Source organism: Gallus gallus, chromosome 6 (genome assembly GCF_016699485.2).
Source record: "Gallus gallus isolate bGalGal1 chromosome 6, bGalGal1.mat.broiler.GRCg7b, whole genome shotgun sequence".
Lineage (NCBI taxonomy): Eukaryota > Metazoa > Chordata > Aves > Galliformes > Phasianidae > Gallus > Gallus gallus.
Genome location: NC_052537.1, coordinates 21,815,746 through 21,830,741, shown reverse-complemented (window position 1 = coordinate 21,830,741; position 14,996 = coordinate 21,815,746). Strand labels below are relative to the sequence as shown.

Below are 14,996 nucleotides of genomic sequence, written 5' to 3'. Positions count from 1 at the left end.
AAGGCTACAGAAGGAAAGCAAGTTCTGTTCTGTTCCACCAAGGAATAGGAACAGTACAATACAACAGCATAGTGACAGCATGCATGAGTTACTGATACTTTCCTCTGGAAAATTTTGTCTTCATCCTTAAGGTGGCAAACATTCTGTCTAGACTTGAACCAACTACAGGATTTCATGGAGATTTTTGATTTTTTTTTTTTAATTGTAATTACAAAACAGTAATTATCACCCGACCTTTATGAATCTCTAACTACAAGGCCTGACAGCTACAATTTAGTGAAGTATTCCAGTAGAATTTAAGAGATTTTAAAGTGTGAAGATTTGTTTTTGTACGTAACACACCAAGTTTCATCTGTTTCCCATGATCTGGGCCTATTACTTATATCAAATAGTCCTGATTTCTGCCAGAAATTCATTTCATTTAGAAGCTGAAATTCAAAGTTCATATTTTGCAGGCTGACACGTAACTAGAAATAAAAGATTTTTCAAGTAATACGGCATGCTTCCTTAATACCTTATCAGTGGTACGTTCCGAATGTTCACAGGAACATTAGCCTCGAGAGCGGATAAGGCCTTATCTGACTGAACACCAGTGCCCAGTTAGCAGTCTTACTTTATTTCAGTAGTGTCAGCAGCAAATGTTTCAAACACCAAGTGGCAATAACAAGACACAGTGCTATTTTCAGTCTCCATTACAGTGATATTTTAGAAATTAGGGCACATGCACATACATATGGCTAGCTACAAATTTTGCAGTACCCCTATTATTAAATAATATTACGTAAGTTTATACAACTTGAATTAAAAAAAAATAAATAAAAATCAGCTTATAACTGAATGACTAGAAGCATCTATAGAGAAAGTAGCTCCAAGTCATAAGAATTCTTAGCGCAGCCAAGGATCCAGGCTTCTGCCCCCAACCTTCTACCAAGGGGAAGGGGAAAACTTACAGGTACTAAAACTGCAAACTTGAGATTCAGTATGCTTATTCACTGTAATGTTCATATTCACCATGCAAGTTATTTGCATCATTCCTATACATATTAGCTAGTGTATGCATTCTCAAACTGTCCAGAAATACAACTTGTTATTCTTCGAACATGTGAACTTACTCTCCTGAATCAGTAAGATACAAGAACACTTCCATAGAACATCATTAAAGTTCTCATGAAAGAAAGTGTGTATTTTCCATAATCTATGAATCATTTAAATGGCCACTCTAAACAGTGACTACATGTCTGTAAGAATCTTTTCATGTTAATTGATCATTACTTACAAGAAGACTAACAGCCATTAGAATGCCAATTTAGCGTACAAACATAGAAAAGCAAAGGTTGGAAGGGACTTCAGATACCATGTGGACCAGCCATACACAGCAAAAGCCAGGCCTGGACAAAACTGTCTAATATCTTGTCAAGACAAACATAAGTCTCAAGTGTTGAAGAAGCAGCGGAAAATGTACCTACATGAAATTTAACAACATTTTACAGTGGTTTATTTCTGTATTACTGAAATGATGCATTACCTATTGGTAGTCACACTATAAATGTGTTAATTAGAAATTTGTAGGCTTGTTTTTAAACAGTGACTACAGCAGTGTTTTGCTAAATGTAGCAGTATGTTTAAATGCACAGATCTCGCAGGAAGGTAAATGGCATTCCAGATGGCTTCTTCACACATCTCAGGAGACAGAATTTCTTCAGAAATGCCACAGAAACAGTTTTCAGAGAAAGTGCCCATATCACAGAGAGAGGCTTCACACATCTGGTATTGCATCTTATCCTATCTTAGTGCACGCTCACTGTGGAGCAATAAGGACAATTATCTGTAAGGATTTGGCTACTCCATACTCTTCTAGCAAAGGTTACAAATACCACGACAACTATCTTCATTGACAGATGAAGGAGTGGGCATGGAGCCATGCATCCAAAAGAGCATCCAATGACAGATGTGGAAATAGGATAAGATCCTGCTGGGAAACAGTCTCTCTACTAGGAGAAAAGTCCTTATCAGGCTTCTTTACCTGGGTTCAGATTATGGCTCTAAGGAAAAACTCCCTCATCGAGATCATTGTAAATTCATTTTGAGAATCTCTTGTGAAGCCTCCTGAGACTCAGGAGAACTTGTTGGTAAGAGGGTAACAAGCATGCAGTACTACAGACCACAAAGGCTACAGACCACAAAGGCTAAAGATATATCAAGAATTTTTTCCACTTCCTGGATTAACTTAACTGCAAGAGCGCAGAAGCAACTTCAAAGCAGTTCCACTGCCATCTTCTCTATTTTTTTTTCCCCTAAGCCATTCTCTACTTACATATTCCTCTTTACATTATATTAGGGTTGTGTTTTTTTGTTTTTTTGTTTTTTTTTAATATTTAACAGGAAACCATTTTATCTTCCTGTTGATTAATTTCACTTTTTACATCCTCCCTATTGACCAAGCAGTCAGCATTCTGGAGAGGACAAAAAACACTGAACTGCTTGTTCAATGTATTTTCAACTTCATGATGAGATTCCAAAAGAAATAGTCTGCATTTTCCAGAGTTGGTATAATGCCATTTTTTCCCTCTAAAACAACAGAAAATATGCATTGGCAATGATATAAACTTCTGGTGGAAAAAAACTAGAACGGCTTGTTAGTTTTCCTACATATATACAGTAAGACTACAGCACATCTAGATTTAAAGCAGCACTTCATTTTGCAACCTTTTACAAACTGCTCCACGTTCCTTTCAAAAACATGCAAGATGATTCTGAATAAATGAAATCTTTCACGTCAGTAATTACAGCACAAATTATAGTTTTCACAAATACTTCTGCATGTTGAGGGGAAAAAAAAGGATTAACCGCATCAAATGGCACTAGTTTTTAATTTGACCAAACATACAATGGCAGTGACTGCACCAACAAACTGAAAAAAAAACACCCAACAAATGCCTGGTATGGATTGGAGAAAGTACTGAGCAAACAGCATAACAATGTAAAATAACAACAGAAAGGGTGAAATTGGTACTTCTCCATTACTAAGAAGGAAAATAGAGGAATGTTTCACAAAACCTGAGAACAATGTATTTAAATACAGAAATAACTACTACAAATTATCACAGCTTTCAGTGAAGGCAAGAGCTTAGCAGGGTTTTCAAGAGATTAAGCATTTACGTAGATAATGAAATCATTCAGGATTTAAGCCAATACTAATAGAGGTAAAGAAGAAATACTTCTTAATGCAAATTAGTCAACAGGTATCCATGAAAGGATTTCTTGTGCCTTCCGCTTAGCAAGTAGGTCTGACAAACGCAGAAAACAGAGGACTTTTCTATACAGTAAAGCAGTTATTTCTCAATAATTTTCGTGATGTAACAGATGTACATTCAATACTGCTAAACACTTCATGTGCAGTATGTTTTTGTTAGGTAAATAAGTAAACAACGCTTTCTCAGTTGTTGATGCCTCATTATCAATATTTGCATCAGTTGTTTAGAGCAGCAGTTGACATCCCAGGTTTTACTTCCATTGAAGTTTACAGGATGACTCACAAATCCATGCCTTTTTTTTTTTTTTTTTTTTTGGCTTTCAGAGCAACAATAAAGAAAAACTTGTACACTGGCAGGAAACTCTACAGAAAGACTCCATAAAAATAGACTACAAAAGCCAGTAACTCACAAAGTACACCTATCCTCAGCACAAAAGTTTAAGAACCAAGAAAGTCAGCACTAATCTTGGCATAAAGACAAAGTACAATGAAAATATTTAAAGCATTAAAAATCTCTAATCTATGAATTTAAGGAATGGAAAAGCCTCAAAAAGTTTTGAGAAAAAAAATGTACAATACATCTCAGATTCTAAAGACTGAGTGAAGAAACTCCATTTAACTCATTATGAACAGAAACAGAGTTACTAACAAAATGTGTAAAATGAACATATCTAATATAAGGTCCTACACAAGCAGATACAGGCATAACAAAAGACAATTCCAGGAAGCTGAAACTTGATGAACTGGATGTAAATGGCAGAAACAAAACATTGTAACTAATTATTAGAACTCTTCTAGGGATGTGATATGTATTCCATCGTATCCAATTCTTAAAATGACTTAGAGCTACAGCTTGTCCTTAATTAAAATAAATAAATAGTAAGGAGAGACAGAAGTTCATATCTGATAGCTTATTGAAGGCAGTCAAACTATATTTTCAACACCAAAAACATTCCCCACAATTTCAGATTTGCTCAGCGATTCCTAATTGTAACTGAAAAGCTGAACACCAAAGAATCCAGATTTCTTTCCCAAACCAAAGATGTTTAAATGGAGTGCCACTGCTTTTGTTGACTCTTGCTCTGTCTCAGAATTTCATCTTTCATTAAAAATAATGACAGCTTAGCATTAAGTCCCACAGTGTTTTACGGAATATATAATGTGATCCACAAAAAAAGAAAGCATGGGAAAAGTCTTCTAATCTCCTAGAAAGCACTGTTAATACCATCCACCTCCATCTCTTCCACGGTTTAAATACAACAGATAACAGATGCTTAACATCAGGGCACTAGCCGAGTTTCAGAGCTAGGGTCTGTTTCAGAGCACCTATCAAACAATTACTAGGCATACACCTGTGACATTAATTACTAGCCTACTTTCTCACAACTGTCAAAAACTCAAATTACGAAATTAAAGGGCAGCATTGTCCCACCACTGTATTATAACCTGCATTGTAAGTTGGCTAAACTCATTCTCCGTGTCACAACAGAATCTACCTCTATCATTCCTGACTCCCCCTGCCATTGGCTTTCATGCTGGGAAAAACAAACAAAAAAAAAACCCACGAAAAACCAACACCTAACAAACAAATACAAATGAAGCCATGAGTTTACAAGAGTAAAAAGGAGAGAGGGGAAGTATTGTAAATGAACATGAACAGAACTTATATTAAAAAAACAATGCTGACTGAAACTCTCCAGAGCATTTCACAGAAAATTTCCCTTCTTTACTGTCTCTTCATGATAACTTTATCTTTGCAATAGGAAGCCGTGAGGAATAGGAAGCCGTGAGGAATAGGAAGCCCAGGTCTTCAGCATTTTTCCCCCTCTATTCTATGCTTAATTTCAAATGCATTCTAAAGATCAAAAAGAAGACTGATAACCTAAACCAGGATCAGAAAATAAAGACGTGCAGCACTATTAGAGAAAATACTATTTTGTGATCTAGGAAAAAATAAATTCTGAATAGTATAACATATAAAAACAAATTTCCTGAGGTCAGAGCAATACTTTAAGATGCCAGTAACAATGCTGTCCAAAACACAGTATTACAAATATCTGTTCCACTTAAGAGAAATCAATTTACTTCAAACAGCATAATAATGAAGATACTCATTCAAAACAGTCAGGGCATAAGCCTGACTTTTAGTAACATCACACAGTAATGGACAGAATTCTCTGGTGAGCATATAGACGAACAGAAAAGTCGTTTTACTCGCTTAAAAAAAAAGCAAGAGAATAACATTCATACATTTTGTCTCATATACATTAAAGTCTTCCTACAAACACAGGCATACATGTTGAAAACAGCAGAAGTTTAACAATAGTGCTCCTAAATCACAGCAGCTGGAAGCATTTACAGTTTTTAATCTCTTCTTCAGCAGCAAATTTAAAATCTTCTTGCAGCTGTTTTAAGACAAAAGTATTTTGGAAAGGTTTATTCCTTGAATCCTGCATACTGTGGAAGAATGCAAGACCAAAGCTACAGTATTTCACAGATCATCCCCATTTCAAAATACTTTTTTTCAATTAACTTTTAGAGCCTTTATCCAAAATCTTGAAGGAATTTGTATATCTTCCTGACTAGCCCAGTAGCATAAGCTAATGCCAATCTTGTGGGCTAATCTGAACACGTATTTAAAATTCTGTTCCAGAAGAAAATTTACAAGGATACATTAATGCTTGCTCTGCTTCCTCTGTTCCTGTTGCTTCCTTTATTTTTCAAAAAGATGCATATTTTTCTGCAGCACAAAAATCTAACTGACCTTTTCTGAGTAGTACTGTGAACTGAAGATGTTTCCTGCAAAAAATCATTTTGCTTTATTTTTACATTTTCACCAGATTAACAGATATCTACAGTCCCAGGTTGGTGTTTGAAACTCAATTAATGAACCATATGGGATATGCAGCATGACAACAGCACACCACCCACACGGGAATTCCAGCCTGTATTCTCTAGAGTTACTCTGCATGCTGCAATGGATCTAATGAGTCCAGAACATCTCAGAGTTAAAGCATGCAAGAGCCATCTGTGCATTCTGGAAAGGGAATGACTTTTATTCCTGTCACAGAAGTGACCTTTGCAAAACTACAGAAAAAAAACCCCAAACCTTTCTTCCTTTGGTTTTAGCTGTTGTCCCAATAAAGTAATCCGAATCAACAGCTTTGCATTGGGGTTTTATATAATTATATCAGTTTCATTCTCATGCTTCACTCTTATCTATTACTTTTTTTAAACATAATTAGTATTGACTCAGTCACTTATTTATAACTTTGAGGCTAAAGAGCTTGAAAAATATTAATAGCACATACAAGTATTGCATGTCCCAACATTGTACAGACAGTATGAAACAACTTCTTGAAAATACGTCAGAATGCTCCAACAAAGTCTGCTAAATATTACCATAATCAATTCCATCATACAGGAATGCTCCGGATATTTGGGATTAAGCTGAAATTCTTTGGTGTATTCAGTACATTTGTGTGTCACCGAACCATCCAACTCTAGTAGCTATTTCTGCATTTTTATTTCTTGGTGCACTAAAATAAAGTCATCCAGCATTAACTGCAGAACACTTAAAAAGAAGAGTTGTTTATTGCATCAGAAATTTCTTAAAATGTATACAGTTTTTCAGAACATACTTCCCATTCTGGAAATCACATTGTCTGATTTACTGTTACTGTTACTAAAAAGAAATTAACTAGAAAGCACCAGAAAGCCTTAAGTCATCACACTAAAGTTCCCCACAGTTCTGAACATGAAATTGTAACTGATGAGAATCCTGATAAAGCTGAAAAATATGATTCATTACCACCTGCATCAAGGAGAATTTGCTGGCTGAGAAACAGGTGTGACAAGAAAATGCTCCCTTCATCAGCTGCCCAGCATAAAGCATGCATAATTTTGTGTGACATCAAAGGATAGAGGTTTCTCCTTTTCATCAAGAGAAAGAAAGGAACATCTAAGTCCAAATCTGCTGACGTAAGAGAAAAAGCCATGTAACATATTTTTCTAAATGTATTTGGATGGTCAAGATTTGAAAGGTCATTTCTTTTCCCCATCCAAAAGCAAAGCCATGCACATACTTGATTTTAATTGGCCATAGTAACTACAGTTTTCGAACAAAATTTATACTTCTCTACATCATAGACACCTCACCTATGTTACAACACGTGAATAGCTGACAAGCATGTACCTAAGCATTTTCCTGAAGGAAGATGCTTTCAAGAAATAGTGGAGGAGAAACATTCGATTCTCCCAAACTTCCTGAAAACTTCCAAGTCGTGGACTTGGACATCTCTACTACTTTCACTCCAACCCATTTTCTTTAAAAAACAGATCAACCATCTCCACAATCCATAGAAGTCTCTGTAAAAACCCCTAGGAATAAAAGCAGAGACTTATATATCACAGACTTCTAAAGAACTCCACAGGTCAAGGGAAATTACTTGGGACGAAATCTTTCATTAAAATTTTGAGAGAGCTTCCTCACAGACTGAAGCTTTCGTTAAAAACACGAGACTGGAGGAGATATTCAGGTTACTAAGTCCAAAAACTTATCATACACAAATATGTGACATTATTCTTTTCATTATATTGCTCTGAACCCTTGGTCTTCCAAGACTTAAAGCCCACAGAATTCAAGCCCTAATATATTTATGGTCACTTGTTCTTATTTATGCCAGTGCTGCCTTAATTTAAATCACTCTTTCCTGTTTTGGGTTTCTCTTCCTGCTCCACTTAAATCAACTAGGGAAGAGCTGCAAAGCTACATCTCCATCACATGTCCAGGAGCATGTGCTTCAGTAAGCAGCGCTCAAGAAGGGGAAATCACAGTCATCCCAGCCTTCTCAGCATACCCTCCTCTAGCCACAGCTGCTCTCAGATTTTAGTTTCTGCTCAGGAGAAACACAACCAGCAATTTCCAACGTCACAGTGCACCAGTGCTAATAAAACAGAAATAAGTAGCTCCGGGACAGATGAAAACCTCTGAGCAGCAAGGGAGAAAGTCAACTAGAAACTGAAGACCAATCTTAAAAAAAACAACAACAAAAAAAGGCTTCTCTGAGCCACTATTATTTTTACTGTCAGTATACCTGGCACGTACCTCCGCCCAGCTTCACTCAAGATTCAAAGAAAAAACAAAAACCGCAGAGCTGCTGTAGGGGGCACTGTAATCCTTGATTTGCTCTGAAAGTAGAGAAATTGTAAAGACTGATTCATGTGTGAAACACCCACCTGGATTAACTAAAATCTAACCTGAGATCACATACATTGCACTCCAGCAGAACCAGGACACATAGTTGTCTAAGTTTCATCAACTACTGACAGTGGTAACTATACACCTTTTTTTCATCCCAGGAAGTTACATATACAATAACACTCTTCAATATAGGTTTCCCTTCTGATCTCAGTAAACCAAAAAAGATTATGTCCTACAGAAACCTTAGCTCTCCAAAATTTTATAGTCGAGGGCAATATCACTAAGTGCAGAGTGATGTATAGAAACATCACTCTAAATACACCTCACATACATTAACAGTTAACACTCCAGTTAGCAGGAGAACAATTTGTCTTATGATACAGTAAAAGGGGCACAACAGCTGAAAAAACAAACAAACAAAAAAACCAACAACCACCACCAAACAACCCCATAACCTCCTGGCTCTGCTCCACACCACCCAAAACTCAAACCATGCTTCTTATAATGTTGCCTAAATACTTCTTGAACTTCAGCAGGCTCAATGCTGAATTACAGGTTAACAAGTTTGAGATGTCTAACAAATATTGTTTTTCTAGTTAGAAAAACCAATATAAGAGAAACATCTCCAGCTTAAGTGTTGAAATTCAAGCTTGACAAGAGTTAAGTACAAGCTAGTGATCAACAATTAACTGCAGATAATGAGATTATGCTTTTCAGATGATTCCACACTGAAACAAGACTAATGAAGCACAACAATACACACCCTGGAACGTTATATTCACTGAACCAATGCTAGGTGAACTGAGATAAAATGGATGTGGCTCAGTTTAAGTCAGTATTTTGTTCTGTGCTTTAACAGTGGAAGTATCTACAGTTTATTTAAATATACTTTTCCTCCACTAAAGCTTTCCCAGTTCCTTCTGGTAAGCATTATAACTCAATAAATCTTGTAACAATAATACATTCAGAAATACCAATTTATTAGCTTTTTTTTTTTTTAACAACAATTGCATGCATTAAATCAACACATTCCTGAAACAGTATTTGGTTTTATACCATAAGCATCAAATTAGGATAACTGGCCTCCATACTCACATGCTCAGGTCCTGCTAGAAGCCAGGCTACAGAAATAAATCCCTTTTAGGCTGTCTGCAACAGCAGCATGTCACATACAAAGCACATCAAATTGTCACATCTTTAAAGTTTATAACCTTGCTTGTACAAAGAGATGAACTTAACCCATACAGTAGGTCTCTCCATAAGCCATTTCTGTTCATCGTGCATCATGGCAGCTTCATTTGGTACACAGCAAAACAGGTCTTGTGTCCCTTCTGCATTCTCCAGTCAATGCACTGCTTAGGTAGGTGCAAAATAAAGAGGATGAAGTGATGGGGATGGAAAGCAGCAGCAGTGACTTGTCATTTAAGGGTGTGAAAGTACAGAGTTATGGGGGGCATCCCTCCTCACACACAAGACTTCACATACCATTTGGAGCTTGTGTCACTGCTGTTAGGTGAATACAAGGAAATTAAATGTAGGAACCTCTAGCTTCAACCATGGGAATAGCCACAGAGTTCAATAGGACTATTCAATGTAAGCATGTAAAAATAAAACTAAAAGGCTTCTAGCTGACTGCTCAAGTTTTGCTGCACAATAGCAGGAAGTATGTAAATAAGTATTTTTCTTGTACTACCTTCCTGTAGCTCCTGATTTACAGGTTCTTCTTTTTCGTGATCTACCAGCATCTTCAGTAAGCTATGAAAAACAAACCAGGAAAAGCTTTAAAATTAAAAGAAAATCTCACTTCTTTTCTTCCCTTTTTTTAACTGATTAACTAACTGCTCACATTTTTATATTATGAAATACAAATAATGACAAACTAAAGTGAATACACAGAGTTTCTGATTCCCAAGACTTAACACTGATCGTTAATTCCCAGATGCGCTCTTTCCCAATGAAAAAATAATTGGGAATGTGAATTAGTCTGTTAGTCACAAGCAGGGACTTTTAGAGGAGTCCTGACTATACAGCATGCTCCCTCTGGTGGTTACAGCTCAAACTTATGCTTCATACAACAAAGCCTATTTCTGTTATTTTTTTTTTTTCTGAATAGAGACTCATATTTTATTATAATTAAATAGAAATAACAAAGTCTTCATTGATCCACAACATGTCAGATTCACAGTTGCATCCTAAAACATATAAAGTTAATAACATCAGACTTCAATGTGAGCTTCCAGGTTTGTTGCAATCACAATACAGCAAAGAAGAGAGATTTACTACCGTTGACTGCTCTAATGTACACATCGCATTCAAACCAATATTTAACATTTAATTAATCAGGGATATTGCACAGTATATTGTAAACGTACAGCAAAAAGAGCAGGCACAATCTCTGTATGAACAACAGGGTAAGCTTACAAAAGGATTGTAGATCTATACAGTACCGACCTAACCAACATTTTAACACATTCCAGTTGTCCATATTTTAAAACATGACAAAGGAAAACAAGAACCAGTATATTCTAAAGCTCTAAAGTATTTATTAGATGGCTGGAAAAGTTTCTTATTGGGATTTGAGAACTGCAATAAATTATGTATGATTCAAATCATGTTTCAATTTGCTTGGGTACACTGAAACTTGCCACATCCAGAATAACCATTGTCATACAGATAAATAACTTAAAACCCAATAAATTGAATAAGAACTACAATTAATGGATAATAGTGATTAAATATGGGTATAAACTGTAGGAGGAAGCACATTTTCCACCTCCTGAGAAATGCAAATTGAGACTACGACTTAAATTCAAAATTAACAAAAAATTTAAGATGAACAATTAAATGAAGGTTACTGAAAACAAGAACAGAATGACTTTCACTTTCAAGAAAGTTTTCCTAAAGGGGTCCAACAAGTACATTCTTGCAAAATATAAATTTGAATCTTCAGATCCTTAGAGGACTGTTCTGCTAACAGGACAAATACCTATTTCTAGTACACATTTATATATTTTGTCGAGAAAATTGTATTAGTGTTTTTAGTAACTTTTAACTTACTACCAGTTTAAAATTGGGTGTGATGGATTACATTTCAATCTTACAAATGTGTTAAAGCCACATAATTACTGAAGAGTAACACTGCTTATCAGTACTGCTCATGTGACTGCTGTCGTTCACACTGATCCACAATAAAGCTTTCTGAAACCACAGGCATGAATTACAGCATCTTAATCACCTGAGAAATAAAAAAGATGAAGCACTCCTGCCTTCCTATACAGTGAAGTCCTATTATATCATATTAAAAAGTAACATTAGCAGAGTGCTTTTTTTAAGCTCTCAAAGGTTTATTTTTCCCCCACGGCATTCCTTATGTTCTTTAGCTAATTGAAAATACTTTTGCAGAGATGGATGAAATGCTTACAGGCTACAGAATGCACATCACTAATGGGAGACTGCAGCAAAGTTTTAATCAGTTAGGCAAGGTGCACAGGGTAACAATTCAGAAGTCCCCAAAAAAATCTACTGGGGCCTTCAAATACTTCAAGAACTGGAGCTGAGGATTCTCATTACCATCTTTGCTTTGTCTTGTATGCACAATCTGGCAGAACGACTGCTAACTAGTTGGCCTGTTGAACTTAATTCAATTTGGCAACTTCTGGGAGTTGCCAAAACGTTCAGAAGTCAGAATCGAGAAGCTTCTTTGTTAAACAGACTGTGCCAGACCAAATGCATCAGCTTTCTTATCCTTTAAATCTAACTACACGTTGTAGAACTTCTTCCTTTCAAGGTGGCTTTGCAACTTATTAGGTAACAAATTGAATTCCACCGAGCCAGGCCTTGCTTACCGGTGCAGTGAGGCTCTTGTTGAGGAGCACGGTGGCTTTCCAGAAGAACAAAGGGATATGAAGCAGCTGATACCAGTTGTAATTTAAAGCCTTGGGTTTAGAAGAAAAACTTTACATTTGAGCCTAAGAAATTCAAATTCATCTGTTCTCCAGAAACGAAATGTGAGAACTATGAGAATTCCTGATCCTCCCAACAAAAGCACCTCACGATTACACTAAATTGCTCTCAACAACTGTGAGCCGCTCCTTGGTCTTATGCTTCCCTCAGATTAAAATACTTTAGGGCTGAAGGGTTCATTTTTTGTTTCTTGGAGACACAGGATTTCTGTTCATTTCCAGAAGCAGGAGGGACAGCACAGCACTACCCAGGGCTGCAGGAACTCCTCACAACCCCGCCATGACACCTCGCTCACCATGCTGTATGTGATGGCTGAAACGCGAGAAGCCTTCACAGCCCTCACTCACAAATCTGAACGAAACCCAAAACGTGATCTGGATTCTCCTGTTCTCGGGGGATGTCTGAGAACCCCAAACCAACACACATAAAAAACCTCTTGTGAAACCTAGCAAGTGGGAGTACCAGGCCTTCTCATAGCTGTACAGCAGCAAGCACATCAACCTTAACCGTATCTGAGGAACAAGCGTTTCACACGCCTCAGCAGCGATCTAGTTAAAAGATACAGCACCATTTTCTCAGAACCCCATCTCGGTGTCAGCAGACACAGCCTCCTCGGAACGCTTCCTTCCTTCCTGGCGGTGCAGGTGCAATACCGCGGCTCCGCAGCAGCACCGCGCCGTTCCCGCAGGCAGGCACACGGCAGGAAAAGGGCGGGCAAGGACGACCCTCGGACCCGGCTTTCCCTCAGGGCTCCCTTCGAGCTCCCACAGCTCCGCTCTCCATGAGCGCAAAACGTTTCGCTACAAAAAGTACACCTGTGTCCTTCCACTCACTCAGCAGAAAGCGTAAGTGCGATACGACGCAGCCGCTCCACAAAAAGCCACCCCATACCCCAACCACCCACGCGCACACCCACAGCAATCCCGCCCACGATTCCCACAGCACGCACGCACGCGCCCCAGCCTTCCCCCGAGCTCACAGGCTCCTAGCGCACGCGCAGACGCACGGCCGCGTCCCATTGGCCGGTTAGTCACGCACGCTGAGCGGCTGCTCTCTCGGGCCTACGGGTTGCGGCCGCCGCGCATGCGCAATCGGCGCCTGCCGGCCCGGCCGCGAGGAGCAGGCGCAATGCCCCCTCCCGGCAAGCTGGCCGGCCGCCGCGCATGCGCAGTCGAGACCCTTTCGGGAACGTTCCGTGCCGCCTGTCTCGCTCCAGCCTTCCTCTGCAAGGGAAATCCTGTCAGGGTACGGGCCGCCCGCAGCCCCGCTCCTCCCCGCCCCGGCGCCCGGGCCTTTCCCTGTTACCGCATCCTGCTGCAGCCCGCGCCCTGCTCCTCACGGCCCGGCCCCTCGCCGACAGCCCGGCCCCCTGCTGTCGGGCCGCGACCTCCCCTTTGCCCCCGTGTCTTTTTTTAATTCCTCCTCTCAGCTCGGCGGCTCCCCGCCGAGTGCCCCGAGCCGGCCCAGCCTCAGGCGTCCTCTGTGGAGCGGCGGCCATGGGCCCTCCGCCGCAGGGGGAGCTCCGCGCCCCGCTGGGGTCGGCAGCCGCCGGTGGTGCCCGGGCCGCCGCGAGGTCGGCCCCGCCGAGTTTGGCGCGGGGCAGGTGGTCCTCCCGCTCGCTGAGGTGCCGGCCTCGCCTCTTGCAGATGTTCGGAGCTTCTAGTTGAGACGAGTTCTGGCTGTAGGAGCACGAGGGCTGAGCAGACTGCTCCGGGTCTGCCTGGAAGATCTTCACCCTTGCAGCGCTGCTGCGAGAGTTAGAAACCTGCTGCCTCTCCTCTCTGGTTCTCTTGGTCTCCTGGAGAGGAGAGGTGAGTTGTTGTCTTTCCCTTCTGTACAGTTGCAGTGGAGAACATAGGGTAGCTTGCAAGCAGCAGAACTTTTTCAGGATGGCTTCCAGCCGCGGCTGACTGCTTCGTATATTTTATCTTGAGTCAGCTGTGTGAAAATGCCCATTGATGGAGAAAGAGATAGGCACCGTGTTAACTGCGCGGTTCTCTCTCCTTTGCTGCAGTGCGCACTTTCACCGCTGTCTCCTGCTCTGCCTGCTCCTGCTTTCAGCATGGTAAAGAAGAACACTATCCCCGAGGGGTAAGTATCCCTCACACTAAGCGAGAGGCAGGAGCGGGCACAGCCCTGCTCATGGAGAAGGGGCACTCACTGCCCCAGGTGCTTTCTTGCTGTACTGCCAGGTAAGGTAGGTAGGTATCTTCTCCAAGACAGGAACAACACAGCCTTTCATCCCCCAGGTGAGTATGATGCTCCAGCCTGTCTGTGAACATTCTCCTTCATCAGCCAAATGCAGTCCCTTCTTCCTAACTTAGCTCCAGATGCATACTTACCTGCAGAAATGGGAGAGTAGCCCATCCTGACTGCTCAGAGTAAGGAAAGAGCAGATAAGATGAGAGTAGGTCATTGCATGTACATGATCAAGGAACACACAGGTCCAGAAACACGTTACTCTCTGCCTTTTTCTTTTGTTGTTTTTGTTTTTACAGTAGGATGACAAAAAAATGTTATATCAGCAAAAATAAAAATTAAAAAACCCCCACAAAACATCATATTTTTCTACTTGCT

The 14,996-nt window shown here is 39.7% G+C and overlaps 1 protein-coding gene and 1 long non-coding RNA gene across 15 annotated transcripts in view; one reads left to right on the top strand and one right to left on the bottom strand.

Moving 5' to 3' along the window:
• Positions 1 to 6,828: 6,828 nt before the first annotated feature.
• LOC112532705 lies at positions 6,829 to 13,313 on the bottom strand. The gene is made up of 2 exons (XR_003075939.3): positions 12,302 to 13,313; positions 6,829 to 10,211 (listed from the first exon to the last, which is right to left on the bottom strand). It is a non-coding gene; the product is annotated as an uncharacterized LOC112532705 (long non-coding RNA).
• Positions 13,051 to 14,996, top strand: part of DUSP11RC1I (dual specificity phosphatase 11) — a 23,553-nt gene continuing 21,607 nt past the window's right edge. For 4 of the 14 annotated variants that reach the window (XM_025151936.3, XM_046942987.1, XM_025151941.3 and 1 more), the window contains exons 1-3: positions 13,593 to 13,664; positions 14,066 to 14,230; positions 14,434 to 14,510. In XM_025151936.3, the coding sequence (XP_025007704.2) occupies positions 14,482 to 14,510 (29 nt within the window). In that variant the 5' untranslated portion in view covers positions 13,593 to 13,664; positions 14,066 to 14,230; positions 14,434 to 14,481. Of the gene's footprint in view, positions 14,231 to 14,429; positions 14,511 to 14,996 lie in introns of those variants that run through there. The other 10 variants (XM_025151938.3, XM_046942990.1, XM_025151935.3 and 7 more) reach the window with 5 other exon arrangements.